Source organism: Meriones unguiculatus, chromosome 10 (assembly GCF_030254825.1).
Source record: "Meriones unguiculatus strain TT.TT164.6M chromosome 10, Bangor_MerUng_6.1, whole genome shotgun sequence".
NCBI lineage: Eukaryota > Metazoa > Chordata > Mammalia > Rodentia > Muridae > Meriones > Meriones unguiculatus.
This window is the reverse complement of record NC_083358.1, coordinates 43,480,428-43,505,550: the sequence shown is the minus strand read 5'-3', so window position 1 is coordinate 43,505,550 and position 25,123 is coordinate 43,480,428. Positions and strand designations below refer to the sequence as shown.

Below are 25,123 nucleotides of genomic sequence, written 5' to 3'. Positions count from 1 at the left end.
AGCTGCCATGTGGGTGCTGGGAACCAAAACCACTTCCTCCTTAAGAACAGCAAGTGGTCTTAACTGCTGGGCTACCTCTCCAGCCCCTTTTTCAGTCTGAGAGTATCTCTTAGTTGTCCTTACTTCTTATATAAGCTTGGGAAGGGAAGAACCTAGTAACTATGATCAGTTTCAGGGACTTCCTGAAGCCTTTGAGTTGGTTACTTCCTGAAATATGGAATGTTTCACCTCCTCATAGAACACTTTTTCTTTCATAAAATTTTTAAATTATATATTCATACATTCACATGCATATATAGATAGATATAGATGATAGATGGGGAGGGAGAGAAAGAGAGTGCATGTGTTATGGGTATTCCTAGTTGCCAACTTGACTACATCTGGAATCAACTAAAACCCATGTGGCTGAGTACAATTGTGAGGGATATTTTTTAATTAAATCACTTAAAGTGGGTTCCCACTTTTTTTTTTTAATACAAGGTCTCTCTTCATAGCCCAGTTTTATATGGGTTCTGGGAGTCACACTCAGACTCTCTTATTCACAAGCAGAGTACCCACTGAGACCCCCCCCTCCTTTTTTTCCCATGCTGGAGATAAGGCCAGGCCTTGAGCGAGCCAGACAAGCACTCTGGCATTGAGTCAGGCTCCAGCCCTGTGGTTTTTTTGTCGCTCGCTCACTTGTGCCCCACCTCTTCTACTTCTTGTGATCTGGTGCACCAGCTGTGTGGGCGAGAGGCTTGAACCCGGCTGGTCTGCCAGGTGTGTCCCCGGAAAGCTGCTGTCAACTTCCTTTTTCAGTTGTTGAAGAGCTTTTCTGACCTTGGCTCTGCCTGCCTCAGGGTTCAGGCTCCTCTGGGAACTGGGGACTGGTAAGGAAGGGCAAATGAGGCTTCTGAGTGTCTCTACACAAGGACTCTTCTTCAATCTGGAAACATCTTCACAGAAGTGACAGAGGGGCCCACGTGAGGCTCCTCTGCCAGCTGGAGTTTGCTTCTGTGTCCTCTGGATGTCTTCCAGTCCTTGGAGGGGGGGCTCTCAGGGCCGGGTACAGATGTTGTTTCTAGGTAGGCTGGAGTAGCCATGTTTCCTTCCACTGAAGCTCACACTTGGGGCGTGGGAAAGCCTGCCCAGGAACATGGGCAGCTGGACTCTGCATCTCCAGGTACAGGTGGAGCCACTAAGTGCTCATCTGTTACCAGGGAGAATGATTCACTTGCATGAAACGTTGCATTTCTGTAGAATTACCTGGCAACCAGGCGCCTCAGCCAGATGTGGGCATCTTCTTTCGTGTCTGAGATTCCTGTCTCATCTTGTTTTGTGCTGTGGAGATGGAACCCGTGCATGGTCTCAATCCTGCCTTTCCCAGTCCCAGCCCCTCAGTGGGGTATCTGAGACTGCTACAGCTAAGCAACAGCTAGACTCTTTGCTGGTGGGTTTCCAGCAGGTGTTCTATGGGTGAGCTACATGTGTTCCCACCTCTTTTAAAGAAACGTTTGAAAACATTTTAAGAGCAATTACAGTTTTTTTATGTCTCTGGGGTGTTTTGCCTGCACGTGTATCTGTGCAGCATGTCCATGTCTGGTGCTCTCAGAGGCCAGAAGAGGGCGTCAGATTCCCTGAAACTGGAGCTACGGGTGAGCCCAATGGCCTGGCGGGGCTGAAAGAGAAGCCAGGGCTTTTAATCGTTTGCGATATCACTCCGGCTCCCTCCTTGTTTGACGCCTGGTTGCTCAGGCTCAAAAGGCCAGTCCTCCTGCCGACAGCTGCAGAGAGGCCCAGGCCCTTCCCTCTGCTGCAGCACTGGTAAGGATTTTCCTCTGAGAAAATAATGGTCCCAGAAACCCCCCTTCCTTCCTTCTTTCTCCTCTTCCACTGCTGGAGCAACTACAGGACCTGTAGTACTGATATTACAGACAAGACAAAGACAAGAGACTTGTCTGTTTCTGCACTTAGAATTCAGGACCATGCACGGGAGAAACTGGGAAACAGAGGCTTGGAGAAGTGGAGCTACTCTGTCCACGTGACACAGCAGAGCTCGAAGGAAGCTTGGAGCCTTCCTCCATCCCCCACTCCACGGGCTTGAGGTAGCAAAACTAAAGGTGTGGCGGTGAGCCCTGTAATCTCAGCATTAAGACGGGGGAGGCCCAATTCAAGGTCATCTCAGCTTTAGAGGTGGTTTGGAGCCAGCCCTAACCCTGAGACCCTGTCTCTTTTTGAAGCGGGGACTTGCTATAGACAGCTCAACTCAAGCAATCTGCCTGTCTCGGCCTGCAAAGGAGCTGTGTTTACATAGCCACGCTGACCAGCTTGGACATTACTATAAAAGAACTAACATTCATCATCTCTCTCACAGTTACTCATGTTCTCCTGTGGAAAGAGCAGCTAGAATCGCATTTATAAAGAAATCCTGACTCAATAAACAAAAACATTTGCGCACAAACTCCAACCAACCCTGAGCTTGCAACCCTCACATCACCCTAATCTTGGAGTCAGCAGAAGGACTGCATTTACCATTTGACATTTTGATCATCGTGGGTCCACTTTTTCACATTAATTGATATTTTAAAATACTGCATTAGAATATTATCTTGATGATTAATTTCTGAGCTCGAGTCATTCACTCCCATCGGGGCCGTTTCTGTTTCACCTTCTCTGGCTGCAGCTGACCCATCTCTTGGGGAAACTGAGGCCCGGAGCGGCAGGGAGGTCTGAGGACAGAATGCCGCTGACCTTTGCTTATCGTCCTCTCATTCAATCCCCGCCTGCCAGAGCCCTTTTCGGTGCCTGAGTGGCCGAGATAGCGGCGCGGCTAGGCTGTGACCTTTCCAGGGATCCGACCAGCAGAAGCCTCGCCACTGTCTCGGACAGAGAGAACGCGCCTATGAAGTCACCGAACTCCGAGTCCGGCCTCCGCCGCTGACGTAACAGAAGGGCCGCACGGAGACGCAGCGTTCCTGGGGGGGGGATGTGAGCACCAGAGGCAGAAAGCGGCCCGGCAAGAAGGAAGCCTTAAGGGTCCCATGGCTAGGTTGGCGCGAACTACATCTCCCGACGCTCCGTGCACCTGTGCAAGCGAGCAGGACAAACTTTTGGACGAGATTGATAGGGCTTTAGTCCAACCAGAAAGCCGATATTAGAGCGGCATCCCACCCCTTTGTAATTCTCAGGGCCGCTTCCTCGCGCGAGTGACGGGCTTCGCTGCCTTCTGGGGTTCAGCTTCGCCTGACGGACGTGTGAGCCGAGGAATCGGAGCTCGGGGAAGTCGAGCGGGCGCTGAAAAGCGTGGACGGCACCCAATAGCATGCGGGAGGCTTCCGGTGCCGTCCAATCGCTGCCCGGGGACCCCGCCCTGTCGCGTGACGCGGCAGGGTGGGTAGCAACAGTTGCCCCGGTGAGGGAAACGGAGGCGCCATAGCCACGGTAGTCGTGGCGACCAAGCAACCCAGCAACGCCAGTCAACAACAACAACCGCGGCCGCCCCCCGCCCCCACGCCCCCGGCCCGGCCTGGGGACCCCGGCGCGCTCGGTCCCCTCTGCACAGCGTCCACGCACCTCCTCAGAGCCTTCCGCGGACACAAGTGCGGAGAAGCCGAGGTAACCGGGGCAGCGCCCGGCAGGCTGGGCGCGCCGGGGCGGGCGGCGGGGCAGCGCGGTGCCTGTCGCTCGAGTGCGGTCCTGAGGGAAGGGGCGGGCGGTCAAGATGGCGGCGGCGACTGTCGGGCCTGTGGGGGAGGGGGCCGGGGTTCGGCCGGGGCGACACCACCCGCCCCCGGGCCCGCGGCCCGGCCCCCGCAAGGGGCGGGTGCTGGCAGGCCGCGGGCGAGTGGAGGTCGGCCGGCTGGGGCGGGGGGCGCTTTTATGTGTCGGGAGGTGCGGCGAGGCGGGCCTGCGGCGGCCGGACCAATGACAGCGCGCGGAGGCGGGGCCTGCCGGGGTGGGCGGGGCCTGGCGTCCCTCCGCCCTCGGAGTCGGGCGCGGCCGCCGACACCGAGACCGTCCGGGTATTCCGGACGAGGTGAAGTAGCTTGGGGCGCCTACCTGCCAGAGATTTGGAACTTGGACGTGCAACTACTCCATCTCGGGCCTTTTGTTTTCCTTCCTAAAAAATGGGGAATATTGTTGCCATCCCCTTCTGAACAGTAACTCCTAATTCCTTCCGGCAACTTACCTAGGGCGCACACAAATACAGTTTTCTGTTTCTCAATGAGATCTGATACATTGTTAGTATTGGTTGCAAAGTAACTCCCACTCCTAAACAAGGGAAGGGGGGACGAGATGACCACGTTGCAATCAGACTGGCTTTAGCCTGGGGCATTTGGTTGTCGGAAGTTGAAACTCCTGTTGGAGAGAAGTGATCCAAAAATTTAGAGGATTCGAAATTGTTCTCTGGGCTGCTGTCTCAGCCCTAGGGTGGTGCTGGTGTGCGGTGCTTGTTCCTGGACATTTGGGGTTTCTCCCTAGCTAGTAAGGTCTTCACCTGTGGAAACAGCAAGCCACTGGAGCTGGAGGAGCTGTCTTCAATTCCTTAAGCTACAGTTCGTGGCCTGCCACATGTTTATGTCAAGTCAGTATCCAAAGGGTCAGGCGTCATAAGGTGGTGCCAGGCCCACGGGGGCAGGCATGTGTTGCAGCATCAGAGGCACGGAGAGACACGTTTGCTCGTGAAGGACCTTTGCAACTGCTTTTTGGGGAGTGCAGAACTCGGCCAGCCATGGCAGTTCTTATTGGCTGTGTGGCCAGCCAGGCCAAGGCATTTGAGCTCTGGCACTGGCATATACTGCAGTGCTTTTAAGAGAATCGACGTTTGCATTGGAAATTAAGCAGGGCAGCGATGGCTCCCGCTTGTAGGGGCTTTTCCTACCCTCTCCATAGGGTCTTCAAAGCTAAGACTGTGGAGACTAACTTTCAGGATACTGGAGTTAGCTAGGTAGCTTTGAAAATTTTTTTCAGCTTCTATCAGGGAAGGTTGACTTTGAGCAGAAAGTGATGGTGTTGAGTGTCTGGTTTAACTGTCTGCTTCAGCCTCCTCTTTCCAGTAATTCTCATGGTTGAAGGGCCCAGAAAAGGCCCATTTGGCTGCAGTTTCTTTTTACCTAAAACAGTTACTCTGTAGGTCTGTGTTCTTGGGTGGATCGTGTCACTCTTTTGGGCCTCCGTGTGTCCTCATGTAGGTGCAGAAATCACTTTAATTTTAGACTACTGTGTATGGATCCCATACAATGTGTCATATGAAGCATGCTAGTACATGGTAGTGTTCAAATGATATCAGCTGCTGTTATTTTTATTTTATTTTATTTTTGAGACAGGGTTTCTCTGTGTAGCTTTGGCTGTCCTGGACTAGCTTTGTAGACCAGGCTGGCCTTGAACGTACTGCGATCCCCCTGCTCTGACACCCTGAGTGCTGGGATTACAGGCGTGTTCCACCAGGCCCAGCTCAGCTGCCGTTATTGAGATGACTGTCACTTCCTGTCCAGCCCTCAGAATTAGCTGTTGGTATTTTATTTTTATCATTTTGTAGGAGAGAGAAGCCTGTTGATGACAGAAGCTGGAACTAAGGAGTACAGACAGCTTCTCTTTTCTCATCTGGGGATTGAACCTAACGCACCACAAGCTAGGCAAGTGCTCTGCACTCAGCTATACAGCGAGCCTCCCTTTTACTTTATTTTTTAATTTAAAGTGTTTATATTTTATTTATTTATTTCGTGTGTGTGTATACTTGTGCACGCATGAGTGCCATAGCATACATGTAGAGGTCAGGGAACAACTAGTGGGGCTTGGTTCTGTCCTACTATGGAGGTCCATGGGTCTGAACTTGAGTCTTACTTAGTTGCAGGTACCTTTATAATGATTCATTTTACTTATTTTGAGTAATGGCCCTGCTAAGTTGTCTGGGCAGGCCTTGAACTTGTGAGCCTTCTTGCCTCGCTTTCTGAGTAGCTGAGATGACAGGTCTGTACCGTCAGGCCAGACTTAGAGCTCTGCTGTCTGTGGAGAAGTGTTGCCCACTCTGCCTGCCCCTGAGTGGACTTTGTTTCCGAGAGTGGCCAGAAAGAAAAGTGCTGTCTGGGTAGGGACCTTGAGCTGGCTGCCAGCTCTCAGGGACTGAACAGAGCTGTAGGGAAGATGGGAAGGGGAAGGTGGGAAGGGATTTACTGAACAAGGACTCTTCCTCTTCCTTGATAGCCCTGGACTAGTCTCTGTGTGTAGGTTCTGTTGTGCACCAAGAAGATGACAGTGTCCCAGGGTCAGCCAGCAATGGCTACTGCCTGTAGAGGCTTTAGTCTCCTGGATTCTCACTAATCAAAGGATTCCATCCCGCCTTCCTTCCACATGCTAGCAATGTCTCCATTCAGCTGTACACTTATGTCCAATGCACCGTGAGGTCCCTGGGGTCTGGGGTTCAATGTAGAACACCAGTGTGTGTAAAACCCAGGTTCCATCCCTAGCACTGTGAAAAAGGGTTGAACTTCAGTATATGTCCATCATTGTTCTAGGAGCTGGGACAAAGGGTGCTTATGGAGCTGACCTTTCCAGTTCAGGAGGGAAGAGAAACTATAAGGAATAAACAAATGGTAATACAGTGGCAAGAACATTAGGGTGTGCTTCGGAGCACTTCAGGGAGGGCCACATGGTGACCAGGGGAAATGGCCTGAATGTTCAGCAGCTAGGCTGGGGACAGAGTCAGAAGCAAGTGATAGGAGGAAAAAGAAGGTGCAAAGGCCCTAAGGCAGGAGGGAATGGGGTATTATTAGACTGAGAGCCTGTGTGGCTAAAACATCCAGAGCAAGAAACACAGGGTCTGAAAGCTCTATAGTCATGAAAAGGATTGTGAATGTTATGTGTTCTCTGATGAGACATGAGACAGTCCAGGTGCTCAGAGGATCCTGTAGGCTGTAGGACAGGTGCTTCAGGGTCCATGTGAAGATGGAGAAGCAAAGATGCCTAAGGGAAAAGCAGCCAGCCTAGACTAGGTGTTAGAACGACTAGCAGAAATGGATCAGACAAGGACAAGGGTGGGTGCACCATTTCACTGAACAAAGCCATCACCAAAGCTGTTCTACACATGAGCCGAGTGGCTTTTCTCTCCCGTTCCTGGAACCATTTGGTTCTAGGATCTGACATCTGTGGTATGATCCACCTGCCTGTGTTTGGTGATAGGATGCAACCTCACCTTGTACAGGTGGGGTGGGTCTCTGCTGCTTGGAACTTCCAGCCCCGCTGTCTGGGTATGGAAGAGAGCTAAGAATGATTTTCACAGTTTGGGATGATTGGAAAAGATCAAAAGAATATTTTAAAACATGAATATTTTATAGATTTCATGTCATGTAAAAAAAATCATAAAATTCAAACCTCTGTCAAGTTGGTTTTCTTGCCCCACGTTTGCACGCCTGCTCATCTGTTGCTCTATCACATTAGCAGAGTTAGGTGGGTACCAACAGGTATGTCTGCCCACAGAACCAGACATGGTTACTCTCATCTCCAGGAATAGGCTCAGACATTCTCCGGGAACTGTTAGTTGGCTTTGAAGACCATATGTTAGTGGGTGGTTCAGCAGCTCATCGAGCACACGCAGGCCTTCTGCAGGTTCCTTTTCCTTCCTTGTACGGCCTTTCATGAAACAAGGCTCTTACACCCAAGAGCGTGGGGATCATGCCACGTATGCTTCATTCCCTTGCAGAGAGCCCCTTGCTCATTTTGAAGGGATAGAGAAGGTACCCATGGACATAGGGCCTTTGGAGCCCTTTCCTGCAGAGCGCAACTGGCTCTAAGGCAACGTGTGCTAGGGTAGGAGGTTCTGGACTTCTGAGGGTATTACGGGGGACTAGCTAAAATATATCTGGGGACACCGTGGACTCGGAGGAGCAGCAGAGCCCCGGGGGCTGCCTGTGAAGTTCATACATGGTTGTGAATGAGTGGTAATAACAGTTCTCAATGTCCATGGCACTCACCGGCTGCTAAGGTGATCACATTGGAGTTTTACAGTTGTCCTGTGAACCCAGGTCACAGATGGGCAGACAGGACAAAAGACAGTCGAAAACATATGTTTATGAAAAGGTTCACATGGGGGTTGCTGATGGCTGCAAACACTGAGCCGTGCTGGCTCAGAGGCAGCCCCTTCACACTGGCTGGTGGAAGAGGTGCTGCCCCTGTATGCATGGCTGTAGCCTCTTCCCTCTCGGGAAAGCTTCCCCTGATGCCCACGCCCTCGGCAGGCACAGAGTGAGGTCGGGCAGCACTGAGCTAGCTGCCGCTATGTGTCTTACTTGGGCCTTACAGTCTGAACCACTGCTTGTCCTCTGGGTTCTCACAACATGGCTCAGCCCCAGGTGGTTCTCCTCTCTATCTTTCTCTGCCCCAGGTGGTTCCAGGGCTGCTACCTCTCTCTCTCTCTCTGACGCCTTCTCTCACACACACACATACATACACATACATATGTGCACACACACATGCAAGAACACTCAACATATGCATGCACACATGCATGTACACACACATTCATACACGTTCATGCGTACACACACACACACACACACACACACAGGCAGAAGCCCTGTTCCTTGGGAGCACTTTCGTCTCTGGGGACTGTGTTATGAACATTCCCAGCCTTCCCCTTTGTGTGTGTGTGTGTGTGTGTGTGTGTGTGTGTGTGTGTATGGCGGGGTGGTGCTGTTAAGGGTGGGTCCCAGGGCTGTGTGCATGCTAGGCAAGCAGCCCTACAGAACAGCATCAGGAGGCTACTGTCTGCCATTCCACAGGGAGTCAGTGGAGGAGCTTCCCCAAAGCCACTCAGCCCTGGGTGGTCAAGTTCAAGCTGTGCAGGGCTTGTTTCTCAGCTGACTCCTGAGTTACCATTCCCAGAGTGAAGGCTGGATTCCTGGCGAGGTGGGGAAGCAGGGAGCACGTTGAGGCCACACTATCAGGGTGTCCCTTTGGGTGTGTGGTTGACTTCCTGGCCTGCTGCCCTAATTAAGGCTTAGGAAGGTGGTAGGACCTCTGGTGGGAAGGACAGGGAGGGTGTTGTCTACTGTTACAAGTAATTAAGGTCCAGGCCAATGTTCTAGGCCACGCTGGTGCTGCGAGCACCCTGGGCCAGCCACGGGTCTTGGGGCTGAGTCAAGTTAGTGATGGAGGTGAAGAGGTGAAGAGGCCTGAGTGCAGAGGCGGGGATACCAGATGAGCGCTGCGGTGTCAGCCTTCCCCTTGAAGAGCTCATTCGAGGTTGCCCTGCACTGGAGGGCAGCCTGCTGACATGGTGTGGCAGTGGTGCCGGAGGGTCAGTGCTCAAGAGCCTCCCAATTGGCAGGCTCCCAACCTGGGTGCTATGGCCCAGGATGACAGCCACTCACCTCTAGGGGACAGGACAAAGACGCAAGCTTGAGGAGCTGGGAATGGGCACCCTTCAAAGCCATTGCCATCTCATGCTAAGATGGCCTGAGTACCAGACAGACAAGCTTCTGAGCAGCCACTCTAAGCCTCAGGGGGACCGCACACCCTAAGCTTGTAGATTCATTGCTGCTCAGGGCCCCTGAATGGCACCCTGCTATGAGGATACTCAGATGACACTTGGCTTGGGGCTCTGAAAGACAGCCTCCTCTGTGACTTGCCTCAGGATGCCCAGGGTCCAGCTAGGACTGCTGCTTTCCTGCTGTGTGGCCTTCTCTGAGCCTCATCCTGCAAACTCAATTTAGGTCCACTGTGGTGGTTGCAAAGTCTAAAACAGAGCAGTGTGTTGTGGTTGGTCTTGGTTGTCAGCTTGGCGGGATCTGGAATGTGCATGTCCTGCAGCAGGAGGTCTAGGAGATGCCTGCTTGAAGGTATAATAGTGGCATATGCCATTCCAGAGGCTGGGGCGAAAGGATCACAAATTCATGGTTGGCTTGGACTACTGTGTTGCAAGAGATGAAGTGCTAAGACTACGGCTTAGTGGTAGTGCACTTGTCCTGAGTCCCATGTGCTCAGCCCCTGAGTCCCACCCCCAGAGCACCAAAAGAAAAGAGATCCCAGCACTCCAGGGAGAGAGGCAGATCTTTGTGAGTTCCAGACCAGCTAGGGCTGAATAGTGAGCCCCTGTCTCAGAGGGGAGGAGGTGTTCACTGGGCTGGTGAGAGGAGTGATACAGGTGTTCTGGAGGCCACTGGCATTCCCAAGCCTGTCCCAAGTGCTTAGACATACCATTTGTAGACAGGAACACAGGGCCATTGGCAGTCTGGACAATTGTGCCAGGCATAACCTGAGGCTCTGTGGACACGTTCAGATGCCAGGGAATGGAGGGCATGGGCAACATCCTGGCTCAGGATGAGGCTGGGGAATCCTGTCTGTGTCTGCATCCAGATACCCTATAGGGAGTGGTCCGTTGCATCCAGCCAGGGATTTAATCAAGTCAGTGGTGAGCCCAGAGACATCTCCAGGGAGCTGGGAGCTGGCCTGTTTTATTCTGCTGGTAGATTAATTTTTTTTTCTTGTTTTTTTGTTTCTCTCTCCCCCGCTTTTCTTCTCAAGGAAGAGGAAAACCGCCTTATTTATTATCATTCACTGTTGGCATGGCAACACAGTCCTATGTTGCTGAGCTACAGGCAGCCCCACAAGCTACCCAGCCGACACAGGCCCCGCCCCAGGCCCTGTCCCAGCCACCACCCCCAGCAGCACCCCAGCCTCCTGCTGCAGCAACCCCCCAGCCCCAGTATGTCACCGAGCTGCAGAGCCCCCAGCCCCAGACGCAGCCCCCGGGCAGCCAGAAGCAGTATGTGGCAGAGCTCCCGGCTGCCCCTGCGCCCTCACAGCCTGCCACTCCTGCCCCATCCCCTGTGGCTCAGCAGTATATCGTGGTTACTGTCTCAGGTAAGTTCACGCCAGCACTTGTGACCAGAGTGCTTGGAACATCTCTGGGAGGAGTTTTGGGGAGCTTAGCGTCTAGGGATTTTATCCAGGGCTACCTGTGGGATTTAGGGCATATTTAGGGCATAGGTAAAGGGAGTCAGGACAAACAGAGAGCTTCTGTATCCCATCAGGATGTTCCATTTTTATCTGTTCCCAAATAAAATGTCCCCAGAAAAGAGGATGGGATGATGAAATTCAGTTTGCACACACCCACAGGGCCCCAGCCCTGTGCCTCTCTGCCTAGGTCTTACTGCTGATACAGTGAGCATTGTAGCTTCTCCATGTGGGGACATGTGACACACACCTAGAGTGGCTGGCCGAGAGGGGTCCTTGAGAGAGGTGGTTAGATATCCGGGAGGAGCAGGACCTGGTGGCCAAGCAAGCCCCTGAGCCAATGGCTACCCTTGTGCCATGGAGAAAGTCTACTGTCATAGCATAAAAAATGGAAAAGGGAAGGTTGGACTTGAGAGAAGCCCATCCACAGCTGAAAGTGGCCCATTCTGACTCAGAGCCCTAAGTCTGCTTTGTTCCTGTGTCACCAAGGCCCCCTTCCTCTGTCCTTCTTCCTTGGGCAGCAGGAGGAGGCAGATGCTTCCTGCACCAGGACAGCCAGTGTGACACTCATCCTTGTCGGTGCACCCTGCACTCTTTGCTCCACCTGAGCCTGCAGCTCACCTCACAGGACCAGCTGGAGCGGGAGTAGTGCCCCCTCCCCAGCCTCTCCTGCAGGGTCCTGCAGCTCCTGCCAGACTTGGCCTACAGAACTCTCCCTCAACTGCCAAGTGAACCAGGACCCCCTGGGCCTGGCCTTCTGCCTACATCTGCAGCCTACTTCTTGGTTTCTTTTAAAGACAGATATTCTCAAACTACTAGCAACTCCATTACTGCTTCCTCCAGCACACCCTGTTCTCAGCCACCTGTGACCTTGCCTCTCATTCTACCTGTGGTCTCCCATTAGGGTCCCCTTCATCTCATCATGTCACACTCACCGGCCATTCTGTTATTCTTGGCCTCTAGGCAGAGCCTGGCAGTTTTGACTCTTACCTCAGATCTGCACACCTGCCCAGATTTCACCCACTTCTGCCATCTCTTTATTGCCTCCACTCTCCTGTGCTTCACCTGTCTGAGCCATAGTAGCAAAGGGCAGGTCTCAGCCTTAGGCTGGGCCCGTCTCTGCTCCAAAAGTCGTCCCCTCATGGTGCCTTCCTGAAGTGTCCTGATTCCCACTTCCTCCCTTCTTCCCAGTAGTGGGGTTTGAACCCAGAGCCTCACACAACTCTAGGCCAATAAGCTACATCCCAAGCCCTCTTTTTACTCTTTATTGGTACAGGGTCTCATTAAGTTATCCACACTGGTCCTTAACTCACTCTGTAACCCAGCTGGCCTTCACCTTATCATCCTTTTGCTCCAGCCTCCTCAGAAGCAGATGGCACCAGATCCAACAGTGTCAAAACTTACCATGCTCCTGTTGAGGTCTCCAGCATGGCCTCTGCCCTGAGCCCCAGGATCTTGTGACTAGGCCTTCTAGGTATGGCTACCAAAGGTCAAGCTGGTCTTGAAGCCAGCCTGACATCTGGTTTTCAGAATTCCACCTTCTCCCTCCAGCTTTCCCCTGAGATGTCTCCTTCCACCCAGGTCCCGCTTGGCTTCTCCTGTCCTGCTTGTCCGGGTATTAGCACTCCAGCTTACCTCCACTTCCTGAGCCCCCCCCCCCCCAGGTCCTCCTTCCTGCTATGCCCATGGCTCGGAATAGCTTCTGATGCTCTCACAGTAGCTGCAAGGAGCTTGTCCCTAGCTGTCACTCAGCCCCCTTCACATCCTGTCTCAACCCAGATTCCAGAGGGCCTTTAGGGCATGGGAGTTTGCAGTACTGGAAGGCTGGCCCTGGCCCCCTCCCCTCAGAAAAGGGCTTTAAAAGTACCCCATAAGCCAGGTACGGTGAACACCTACAATCACACTGGGGAGGTTGCGGCTGGAGGATTCAGTTTGAGGCTAACCTTAATATATATCCTGTTTCAAATTTTTTTTCCATGTCATGGGCTTCCTGTGTCTGGCCCAGCAGCTTCCAGCCCTGTACCCTGACATGACTGCTTCAGCCTCACCAGCCTTCCGCACCCATGCCAGCTCACCAGCTTAGCCTCCTTCCTTCCCTTTTAACCCTGACACCTACTACCTCAAGCACACCCAGCCTAGTCCTTCTGCCACCTGTCATCTCCAGGCCTCTCCTCAGAGCCACTTCCCTGCCCTCCACTCCCACCCATCATCGCTTTTCTTCAATTATCATCATGTGGTGTGTTGATGTTTTTGAAGACAGGGTTATGTCTCTGGGTCTTTATGCACTCTGGATACACAACTAGCCTGGCACAGCTAGTTGAGGCCATCTAGCCTAGCATCCATTGCCTTTGGGTGACCCATTGCAGGTTCCCACTGCAGGCATTTGATGTCATCAGAGCAGGGTCTGGAATACTGTCTCAGGCCCTAGAACACCTTGCATCCTTTCTATCTGCCTCAGCTTCTCCTAGCTCTTCATGACACCCCATAGAGGATCTGGTATTCAAAGGCTCAGGCTACAGAGTGGCATTTAGGTTAGACCTAGGTCAGCCTCACGAGCTGTCGGGTTGGGAGACAGCATGCTACAGAGGACAAGGTACATATACCGTAGGCTGCAGCTCTTGTCTGCAGTGTCTCTCTGCCAGGCTCATACCCCTGGCTGCACAGTGACTTGTTGCCTGCTTTTCAGTGACCCTGGGGGATGCCATCCCACTGTTGGGGTTCTGGCAGGAGTGAGCCCATCCCTGCAAAAGTCCCTGTTGCCCCATGAGTGCTGAGGAAGAAGAGGGAGGCTGCTGCCCTCCCCACTTCTGTGTTGTCTTCTTACTCCCTTTCCAAGGCTGCCCATGTGAGCCAGTCCTTTGAGGAAGGGGAGGCTGATACCAGAGAGGATGAACAGGGAGGTGCCTAGGCTAGCTCCTGAGACAGGAGCAATCTGGGCTTACTAAAAACCCTGTGAGTTCACTGCAGGGGGAAGGGCTGCCCTTGCCCCTACAAGCTAGGCAGCAGAAGTAAGCTGAGACCTCTAGCCTGGGCCTGGCACGCTCCACGCTATGGTGACTTTGGTGATGATGGAAGGGAGCTCAGGTTTCCCTGGCCAGACAATACAAATCCATAATCCCCATCCTCCTCTGAGAGGCCTCTAGAATTCAAGGTGGAAGGAGATAGCTGTAGGCTGGGAGGTGGAGTCAGACTGGCCTAGAGGGGACAGGGAGCCTGCAGAAGACACGGAGGCCACTCAGCTTCTCTGCTTCCTGTCAGCTTGTGGTCCTCCAGAGTTCAAGAGGGCTGTGCCTACAGGAGGAAATGAGGCCCAAGGAGACATAAAGTCCTTGGGACAGCAGGCCCCAGAACCCAGTCCTGAACTGTTTCATACCATCCCCAGGAGCAAGTAGAAGAGGGTCAGGTGGAACTGTCAACCCCTGGAGAAGAGGGGCCTGGGTGGTGAGGATGCCAGAGATCAGCCTCCTGAGCATGCCTTCAGCTTCCTGAAGAACTGGCTTGCTCTCTTTAGGCTCAGGGGTGAACAGGTGTAGGTGGAGAGTCAGGTACCTGAAGGAAGTGGTGACCACATGGAGATATGCTGACTCAAACAGGAAATTAGCTGTTTCCTGACTCTGGCTTCAGGGGCCTCCTGCTTATGCACATGCCCAGAGGAGAGATGGCCAACAGACACAGCTGCTCCCAGACTCTGTACTTTCCCCCCTTTCCTCCCAGCTCCCTGTTCAAAACTGAGCCAGGAAGCCCCTGGCCCCTCCATCTGCCTGGTGGTGGTGGGTAGGGAAGAGCCCAGCCTTAAAGGCCACCCCAATGCAGGTGACAGCAGGATTGCTTCTGGGATAGATGCCTGATTGGAGTAGATCTCCAGATGTCCAGCTGCAGGGTCTGGCTCAAGGGCCAGCCCCTGGACAGTGTAGGTGGCTCAGACCCTGAGCCACAGCAAGTCCCCCAAGGGTCTCCTTACTTAGTCTGTATTCCAGACAGCCCAGGTATGGGGAGGGAGAGGAAGCAAGATCTATGACTCTAGGCCAGCTTGGACCTTCTCTAGGACCCAGAAAAGCCTAAAGAACTTTTGAGGGAAGGCTCCAGCAAAATCTATTTATCTCTGCTTAGAATTGCTGTAGCTATTCAAGCAGGCCTGGAAAGGGCCACAGGAAGTCTTCCCTGACAACTCCCCCACATCTGTCCATTTCTGGGGCATACTCAGATGCTCTCAGGCAGACTGGGCCAGCTTCCTGGGCCCCTTTCCTGTGTCCCTTTTGGTAGCTGAATCCTATTATGGTGTCAAGTGTCTTTGAGGGCCCCAGTTTCCTGAGCTAGTTTGTGTAACCTTGCCTATTAAGACCAGAAACCTGGGGAAGGTGTGTGGTGTTGGGCAATGTGGGCATACAGGGACACCTGGGACCCAGGCCAGGCCCCCCAGCTGGGTGATTACAAGGTGGCTGTCGCCTGAAAATGAGAAAGCTAAGTACTATCTCCAGGGACCCAGAAACCCCTAGAGCAGCACATGGTACACAAAAAAACGGTATCAGTGTCCACTGCTATCTTTTTGGTAACCCTTGTCCATGTAGCCCTTCAGCCCTGCGGGAGGTCAGGTAACCTCTCTGGACCCTAAGCTGCCAAGGAACAAGTTAGGCTATGTGTAGGGGATGGGCCAAATGACATTCCAGCTTGGGCAAGAATCTCCAGGCCAGTGTGCCTCAGGGGCACTTCCCTGCTGCCCCCTGAATCACTTAGCAGTATGTGTATGAAATGTGACCTGCCTCCAACTGATAGCATCTCTGGGTACCAGCCATCCTCCTGTCCTGGCCCCAGCCCCCTCGCAGCCAGAATGAAGCAGATTGTTTATCTAAGAGGGCATGAAGGAGTTCCGAGCCCATGGCAGGGATTAGCTCCCCAAGGCTGTGGGTATAAAGCCACCTGTACACTCTGCTGCTCCCGTAGTGCTTGGCACCTGGGACAGCTGGAGAGCAGGGGTAGGAGCACGCAGGGGTACTATGTTCTGTGATTGTCTCTTCTGGGCTGCCTGCCAACGTAAGTACCTGCACTTTGGGCTTTGAGACCCTTGCTCCACCCAGGTAGGGAGGAAAGCTCACACTTTTACCACCTGTGTTTCCTAAGAAGCCAGAAGAAGCTCAGCATCTTGGTCCCTCTTGAGCTGCCAGGACTTGAGCCAGAGGTAGAGGGTCCAGTCTACTGTCTCTCCATATCCATAGTTCTGCTTTTTGAGGGAAAGAGGCATACAGCTTCAGAACAAGAAGATCAGGGGGCTAATTCCAGATGTCAAGGATCCTAGGCCCTCATCCCATCCTGCCATGTACCTCTGATGAAGTCTAGAAAAGGCCAGGCAAGACTTGGAGAGGCCAGCTCTCAGTAAGGGTGGACTATAGGCTGCATTGCCCTCTGCTGATGGGCTTATTCTTGGAGTAGAGGCAGAGACAGCAGGTGGAGCTGACCTGCTGACCTTTTCCCACAGAAGGTGCCATGCGGGCTAGTGAGACTGTGTCAGAGGCCAGCCCCAGTTCCACGGCCAGCCAGACCGGTGTCCCCACCCAGGTTGTACAGCAGGTGCAGGGCACCCAGCAGGTAGGACATGACCTCCACCGGAGGGGTGGGTGGGAGAAGGCTCTCCCCACCTTCCTGCCATGAACATCTGTTCACCTGTCTTATCAAGATATGGCAGCAGCCACCTCCACCCACCCATCCTGGTAAGCAACCCTAGCTCAGCTCCTTTCTTCTTACCTCCACAGCGGCTGTTGGTCCAGGCAAGTGTGCAGGCCAAGCCAGGCCATGTGTCACCCCTGCAGCTTACCAACATCCAGGTGCCACAGCAGGTAAGGCTCCTGACTCCAGCCTTCTGAGGGGCAGAGAAGCACTTCCCTCCTGCTTGCTTGTCTCTGTCCTTGCCAGGACTCTAGGTTTCATCCACAGGCTGCCCATCTCCAGGCTTTGGACAGTGGCCTCTACAGGCAAGATCAAATACCATAGGGACTGGTGCCCAAGCAGCCTCAGGAATCATGGTACTTACACCAAGGAAAGCCTGTGGGTCTAGTCCCAGAATCTTAGGGTGAAGTCTAAGAAGGCCACAGTCTGGTGGAGGGCCCTTGACCATTTCTAGTTTGTCAGCTCATATTTGGACTGTGCTAGAATGCTGGGGCTGGAACCCAGCTCTGGGGAATATCAGCACATCCCGACCCAATACTACTGGCGGACTGTAAGGATCAGATGGTCGATGGTTCTTTTTTTTTGGGGGGGGGGAAGTGTTTTGAGATTGGGTCTCATATGGCCTGGAACTCCATATATAGTGGAATATGACCTTGAACTCCTGATCTTAGGATTGCAGGCATACACCCACACTGGGCTCTAGAACATGTTTTATGCCTTTTGAATCAGGAACCAACTGTGTCTTTGCTACTTCTTGGCTTCAGGGCACAGTGAGCCCTTCATCAACCTTGAGCTTGGGTGTTACCTGCTATGGAGACGAGCCATAACTATGCTGTGTTGGGGCGTGGGGCAGTCCCCAAGCTGACAGGCATGCAGTGCCTAGAATGTTCCTAGTGCACAGGAGCTCAGTGAAATTGCTGAAGACTGGAATGAAGTTCATTGGTAGTGTATGTGTGTGGACTGGGTTCTATCCCTAGCAGATGAAAACAAAACCAAAAGCTTGGCTGTGGCTGGTGATGCTGGTGACCATGCTCCTTTTCCTTTTAACTCCAGGCTCTCCCCACACAGCACCTGGTGGTGCAGAGCACAGCGCCAGGCACCAAGGGTGGCCAGGTCTCCCTCACGGTGCACAGCGCCCAGCAGGTGCACTCTGCTCCTGAGGTAGGTGGCGCCTCATGACATCTTCCCACCTTCTTTCCCCATTCCAGCCATGGACCCCCAACAGCATGTTTGCACCACATCACCTGTTTTTGGGTACAGGGTATCACAGTGTCATTCTGACTAGCACCAAACTCCTGTGTAGAGCAGACTGGCCTCTGACATGAGATCCTCCTGTCTCAGTCCTACGTGCTGCATGGCAGGTGTGTACCGCTACACATAGCTTCACTTGAAGCTCTCTTGCCCTGAGCTCATTGGCAGCTCCTGAGTCCTACTATCCCTGCTCCATTGACCCTGGGTGGGATTATCTAGCTAACGCCTGGCCCTGCTGGTCCAGCTGAGGTTGAGAGAGCTGTATTCCAGAAAATAAGAGTTTCCTCTTCTAGCTTCAGGATGGATAAGTCCCTTCATGGGAGCCTTGGAACACACACACACACACACACACACACTCTGCAGTAAGGGCTTTCAGGCAGCGGGTTGTAGGTGGTCCTGAGCACAGATTAAGAGTGCTGAGCCAGGCAGTGCCCTTTAATCCCAGCTCTTGGGAGGCAGATACTGGTAGATCTCTGAGTTCGAGGCTAGCCTGGTCTACACAGTGAGTTCCAGGACAGCCATGGCTATTACATAGTGGGGAAAAAAAAATGCAGAGCCAGATGATAGGCTTAGCTGAGTCTGTGAGCAGGTCTTCCAGCATTGCAACACAGTATTTTCTGTGTGTAGCAGAGCTAATGGCACTGGAGATGCTGCCACACACCTGCACTCAGGAGGCTGAAGCAGGACGGTTTCAGGTGTGGGGCTAACTTGGGCTTTACAACGAGACCCTGTCTCAGAAAGAGCTAATGAAATCCACTATTCATCCGCTCCCTATTATAAGAATTGCAGTCCAGGTTAGTGCAGCATAGAGAAAACATACCCCCACCATGTGGTCCTGGGCATCCTTCCCTTCTATTTCCACTGGGAAATGGGCCTCTGAAGCACCCACTGCTGCAGGTGACAGGGGGGTAGCTCAAGGTGAAGGTACACGATACTGTTGTTGTTAGTGGAGCATAGGGAAGCTCAGCAGGGCAGGATGGGCCCTGGGACCAGACCAGCTCCCAGCCTAGTCTTTTACCCTTGCTGCAGCCCTTCCTGGGCCACTATTTTTTTTTTTTATGTCTACATTTCATACATTATTTTGGGAGTCAATTTTTTCTTTGATATGAGCATTCGTGTGTGTGAATGGTGAACATGATTTTGAGTAGGCTCCTTCCTCATTCAAAGTGTTTGATGTGAGCCCTGCTCTCCTAGGTTAGGTTGCTCTCCTAGCCCCAGCTAGAAAGATAGACCAGTGCTGGAGTTCTGAGAAAGAGAGAGGAAAGGAGGAAGAGGGGAGGGGGGCAGGTCTCTGGGCCCCTTCATGCTAGCTCACATCGACCTCACATCAGCCCTACAACACCACCCTAGGGAGTGGCTCCTGACTTTCCCCAACCTTAGGGAGCAAGGAAGCCCCAGACTTCGGGAAGGGTCGAAGTCCCTGGTGGGAGCATGTGCTTTGGTTACAGGCGATGGGGTGTGGCTCGAGAGTCCTAGGATGAGCAATCCCTCTCCAGGGCAGCCCTGGGACATGAGTCACAGGACAGTGACAGGAAGGGGCAGCCTGAGTCACAGCCCAGAGGGGAGGAGGGGACACCGCAGGGCCAGACAGATGGAAGGCTCTACAGAGGCTGGGGTGGAGGGCTCTGCTGCTGGGGCTGCTGCAGCCCGTCTTTTATGGAAACCCCAGATGACCTCTGGCCCTCAGGGGAGGCTGGGGCACCTGCAGCCCTCTGGGTAGAGCCCTGCAGAGCGGTGCTTGTGACTGCTGTGGATATTCCACTCACTCCAGAGTCCTTCTGAGGCAGGTTTGTTGGTGCCTAGATGCCCCCAGATACAACCACAACTGACATTGTCTCTATTTGTTCTCTTACAGAGGTCACCAGTGCAGGCCAACAATTCCACCAGCAAGACACCTGGGGCTCCTGCAGGCACTGTGCAGCAACTACAGGTCCACAATGTCCAGCAGAGTGTCCCTGTCACCCAAGAGGTGCCTGGCCAGGGCGGGTAGTAGTTGGGACCAGGGGATAGGCCAAGCAGCCACCCATGTCTGGGTCCCTGGCCTGTTAGAGCCAATCAGATATGGTCCAGCTCCAGCCTGCCATGTGGGCTTTTGACAAGAGCCTCTGCCTCCATTTAGATTCAGTGTCCCTCGCTGTGACACTTCGCTGAGGTACCTCACAAGGCACATTCCAGCTTTAAAAGCCCACGTTTGTAGAGCAGGGGGTGTGCTTAGTGGGTAAAGGGCACTTGCCACCAAGCCTGATAACCTGAGTTTCATCCCTGAGCCCTGCATGACAACTAACACGCTGTCCTCTGACTTCTCCACACGTGCCACAGATACAGAAAAAGAAAAGAAAACCCACCTTGGAAGGCTGGGTGTGTAGAGGGCAGAGCACTTGCCATCATGAACAAGGCCCTGGTTCCACCTTGGTTCTACAAAACCAAAACCACAAGAATATACATTGGCCTCTTTGGGCCAGTTTACTGGGAAGGGGAAGTATCAAGGCCCAATCGTTGCTTATTCCCAAAGTGTCAAAGAGAGGCCTTTGGTATTATTTTTCTTCATATGTAGGGGTACTTTGCTTGCATATATGTCTGTGCACCATGTGTGTACCTAGAAGTGGAGTTAAAGTTGTGAGCCACTGTGTGGGTGCTAGGAATTGGACTCAGGTCTTTGGAAGAACAGCCAGTTCACTTAAGTGCTGGGCCGTCTCCTAAGTCTATCATTCTCAGGATGTACTCAACCTTCCAGCGGAGGCGAAGTTCCCTGGTGCCAGCCACGGTGGTCTGAGCAGGCCAAGAGGCAAGGACGGTCTTGTATCTCCTTGTTAACTGCTTAACTTTGGGGGTTCTTGGCTTCTCAATAAACAAGATGAGAAGAGGTTTGTGTGTCTGCATAGTGTCAGCTGCTTGAGAGGCTCGGGCCAGGAGACCTCAACTTCAAGGCCAGTCTGGGCAATGTACTGAGACACTGCTTCAGAGTAAAAATTTAAGAAGTGCTGGGAGTGCAGCTTAGTGGTAAAGAGCTCGCCTACCATGCAGGAGGCCCCGGTTCCCTAGAACCAGGCAGAAAATCTCAGGCCCAAGACTCTCCCTGGAAACAGAAACCTCCAATCCAAAGGATTCACTGGCATTTCCCTTCTCTGGCTAGAATCACTCTGAACCTCCAGATGGCCCAGAATCGGGGCAGTAAGGTGCTGGGAAGGCCTGTGTTGCTGGACCCCACAAGGAAAGGCTGCCCTCCTTCTGGAGAATGCAGCCTCGTCCCTAGATGGCTGTTCTGGGCATGCATGGGACTTTCTGCCCTGGTTGCCATGGTTACCATAGTCAGACTTGCCTCTCCCTCCCCTTCTTTCCCAGAGGTCAGTAGTCCAGGCCACTCCACAGACCAAAGCTGGCCCCGTGCAGCAGCTGGCCGTGCAGGGACTGCAGCCAGTTCACGTTGCTCAAGAGGTGCGTGTGTTGTGTCTGTTAGGGGCGATCAGACTGTTCCTGGGGTTAGGCACCTAATCCTGAGGGAGGAATGGAGCTACCTGGGACCCCTGAAGGGCGGACACAACGGGAGCCCGTGAGGTTTGAAACCCTGCACAAGTCAGGCCCTGGGCTACAGACTCCATCCTGAGTCCTCCCACATCCCAGCACCTGACCACTCAGAACACGGGTCTGGTTGAGAGAGGCCTGGATCCGAGTACTGCTTCTTTGTGATAGTGCCGGGTCCACTCCTCTCTCCCCTAAGGAGACACCAGTGGGAAGTCTTCATCCGGGTGGCCATGCGCGTACAGTCCGGTGACCCCCCAGTGTCTCTGTTTGTCCTCCAGAGATCAGGCAGTCAGTTTCCCGCTAGGAAGGCAGAGCAGCGAGAAACACGGCCCACACCGCCGCCGGAGCCGCCGCCCCGGCCTCCCGGGCCTGGGCCAGCGTGCTGTGGCGAGGCCTCGCAGCTAGGCAGCGAGCAGCCGCCGCCCCATTACGAGCCGGGTGTGGAGCAGTGGGTGGAGCTGGTGGGCGTGCTGCCCCCACACCTGCTCCTGCCGCAGCAGAGGGTGGTCTTCGAGCCACTGCCGGGGCTCTCGGCCCGAGCCAGCCCCGACCTGAGAGTCAGGAGCCACAGAATGCCCCAGGTGCTAGTGTTCGGCACCGCCCTCAAAGTAGGTGGTGGCGCGGACGGGGGGCGGAGGGCGGGCGGGGGCGGGGCGTCCCGCCTGCTGGGCCGCTTCGGCCCCGCCTCCAAGCCAAGTCTAGGCCCCCAGGCTCCGCCCCGGCAGCCCAAAGAGGGTGGGGTAATATATCTATGCCCGGCCTGCAAAGTGGTGCCAATATTCCAGGTTCTGCCTCAGGAACTGAGTCCCAGGCTTCGCCCCTGCAAACTAGGGTTGGGGGTGGAGGTGGGCTATCCAGTACTCACCCTAAGTTTTATCAGTCATTTCCGGTTCTCTTCTATCAACTGACTCCTTTAGGCTCCACCACTAACATCCTCCTTGGGAAACCTGTGAGGTTTCCAGAAGCCCCTCATGCCCAGTTTTTAATTACAAACCAGGTACACTGGTGCCTGTGTTCGCCACCTTTCAAGCCCATTGTAGAGTTCTGTCTGGCTTCCCCTCCCTTGTCCATCAGCATCCACAACCTCTTTTCTGTTCCCAACCAAAGCAGAGAATCCCAGCCACAGCCAAGGCTTCCACCTTCAGCCTCCAGTCTCTGGCCTGTGTTCAGAGAACACTGATGTGCACCCCTCCAGCTGAGGACTTACCCGGGCACCAGGGAGACAGTGGGTGGTGGCCAGCTCTGACCCATGGCCCTGCTTTTTGTCCTGCTTCAGGTACAGCAGCTCCAGCAGGTGCCTGTCCCACATGTGTACTCCAGCCAGGTGCAGTACGTGGAGGGTGGCGATGCGAGCTACACAGCCAGTGCCATGTAAGTGGGCCGAGGATGGAGGGAGGGCTCAGATCTGTTTAGGGCATGGGGCCAACATCCTACCTCCCAACTGGCCTCCAAGACTCAGGCGATAGCCCCAGCCCTGTGGGAACTTGGCAGGGGCAGCCAGCAGCTGCCAGGAATATAGGCAGCTGGTAGCAGAGGAGACACTGGCCCACTGGGAAGGCACACAAGTTAGGGGCTGTGCAGGTAAATACATGTAGGGAAAGAAAAAACGTACATATATGTATACCTGTGACATATATATGTATGTTTGTATGTATGTATATGTACGTATACATACATTTTTACAACATAGCTTTTTTTTCCCAAGACAGGGTTTCTCTGTGTAGCCCTGGCTGTCCTGGAACTCACTCTGTAGACCAGGTTGGCCTGGAATTCAGAGATGTACCTGCCTCTGCCTCCTGAGTGCTGGGAATAGAGGTGTCCATCTCTGACACCTGGCTAAATTTTTCTGCATAAGAGTTACGCAGGAAAAAGCAGTTCTCAGATCTGATCCTCTGTGTCCCACAGAGTGATTAATGTGTCCTGTTTCTCTGCTTCTAAGTTCTATGTTCTGAGCATAGAACTGTCCTGTTTCAGCAGCACTGGGGAGGCAGAGGCAGGAGGAATTTTTTTATTATTACATTGGTTTATTTATGTGGGGGCGGGGGGATGTGTGTGCCTCGGAGCACTTGTGGAGATCAGAGAACAACCCAAAGGAGTCAGTTTTCTCACAACCCAAAGGAGTCAGTTTTCTCTCTCCATTGCATGGGTCCCAGGGCTCAAACTCAGTTCCTCAGGCTTGGTGGCAAGCAAGCCTGAGCCATGTTGCTGGTCCCTCGGAAGATCTCAAGTTGAAGGCCAGTTACACAGTCAAGTCCTGTCTCAAAAATCCCAAAATAAAAAAAAAATTATTTCTTTGTTCAGAAACGTAGGCTGAGCCAGGCGTGGTGACACACGCCTGTAATCCCAGCACTCAGGGAGCAGAGGCAAGTGGATCTCTGTGAGTTCGAAGCCAGGCTGTTCTACAGAGTGAGTCCAGAACAGCCAAGGCTACACAAGAGAAACCCTGTCTCAAAAAACCAACAAAACAAAAAAACCAAAGGTTACATATTCTCTCTCGGATTTTTTAGGGGCAACAGGTTGACTCAATTAGTAAATTGCTTGCTTATCAAACATGAGAATCTGAGGTCTGGCGCCTGGGTTGGAAGGACTAAAAGGCAGTTGTCTTGATTCTCCTCACCCTGCCCTAGCCCTCTTGAGTTTGCAGCATCCAAAGATGGGCCCACATGTTATCAGTGTGCCACTATAGTTGTCAGACCTGCTACTTACCCAGGCCATGTTCTGGGCTGAAGGGGCAGTGCCCTATCAGGAAGAAGTAGCCAAGCAAGGCACTCCTCTGCTTGTTCTACAGCCCTTTGTACTTTGCCTTCCTATCTGGATTTTCTTCCTTGGACCCACAATTTACTTGTTATTGATTGCACTTTTGAGTTCTGGAGCCCTACCTTGCTTTCTCCTCTTCTGCAGTAAGAAAAGTGATTCCTGTGCCAGAGTGCTACATAGTTCAGTGAAAGTTGCCTAGCAATGACCGGTGAGAGGGCTTAGCAGGAGCTTGCTGCCAAGCTTTGCAACCCAAGTTCAGTCTCCCTAACTCACATAGTGGAAGGAGAGCTCTGGCTCCCACAAGTTCTCTCTAATCTCTACATGTATGCCGCGGCACATGTGCACCCCCTCCAAGTAATAAACATAAAGGAGATTTTTAGATAAAAGCAAGAAAGTGGTTGCTCACCTGTGCTTAGGCCGTTCCCCAGTCCCTTATGGTGAAGGTGGGCCACACTGGTGTTTCTGTGGCTTCTCTGGTCCTCTCCCAGAAACTGCTTCCTTGTTCAGGCTCACTGAACGTGCCTCATGTCTGCTTCTCGGCAGCCGCTCTAGCACCTACCCCTACCCTGAGACGCCGATCTACACACAGCCAGCGGGTACCAGCTACTATGAGGCTTCAGGCACAGCTGCCCAGGTCAGCTCGCCGGCTACTTCCCAGACTGTGGCCAGCAGCGGCTCAGTGCCTATGTATGTGTCCGGGAGCCCGATTGTCGCCAGCTCCTCCAGCAGCGAGGCCGGGGCCAGCAACAGCAGCGTGGGTGCAGGGGCCAGCGGGGGAGGCGGCGGCAGTGGCGGCGGCAGTGGCGGCGGCGGCAGTGGAGCAGGCACCTACGTGATCCAAGGTGGCTACATGCTAGGCAACGCCAGCCAGTCTTACTCCCACACCACCCGTGCCTCACCAGCCACAGTAAGTGTGCCAGTCTTATTCTGAGGAGACGGGAGGTGAGAGCAAGTTTTCAGGGAAAAACTTGGCCATAATCAGGGAACAGAAATTTGGTTG

General features: G+C 53.4%; 1 protein-coding gene across 5 annotated transcripts in view; it reads left to right on the top strand.

Moving 5' to 3' along the window:
* The first annotated feature begins 3,464 nt into the window (after nt 1-3,464).
* Nucleotides 3,465-25,123, top strand: part of Rfx1 (regulatory factor X1) — a 30,420-nt gene continuing 8,761 nt past the window's right edge. The window contains exons 1-10 of one of the 5 annotated variants that reach the window (XM_060392369.1): nt 3,465-3,594; nt 10,501-10,839; nt 16,406-16,515; nt 16,680-16,763; nt 17,647-17,754; nt 19,700-19,813; nt 21,187-21,279; nt 21,645-21,947; nt 22,643-22,737; nt 24,667-25,030. In XM_060392369.1, coding sequence (XP_060248352.1) covers nt 10,542-10,839; nt 16,406-16,515; nt 16,680-16,763; nt 17,647-17,754; nt 19,700-19,813; nt 21,187-21,279; nt 21,645-21,947; nt 22,643-22,737; nt 24,667-25,030 — 1,569 coding nt within the window. In that variant the 5' untranslated portion in view covers nt 3,465-3,594; nt 10,501-10,541. Of the gene's footprint in view, nt 3,595-10,500; nt 10,840-12,289; nt 12,407-16,405; nt 16,516-16,679; nt 16,764-17,646; nt 17,755-19,699; nt 19,814-21,186; nt 21,280-21,644; nt 21,975-22,642; nt 22,738-24,666; nt 25,031-25,123 lie in introns of those variants that run through there. The other 4 variants (XM_021632238.2, XM_060392370.1, XM_021632239.2 and 1 more) reach the window with 4 other exon arrangements.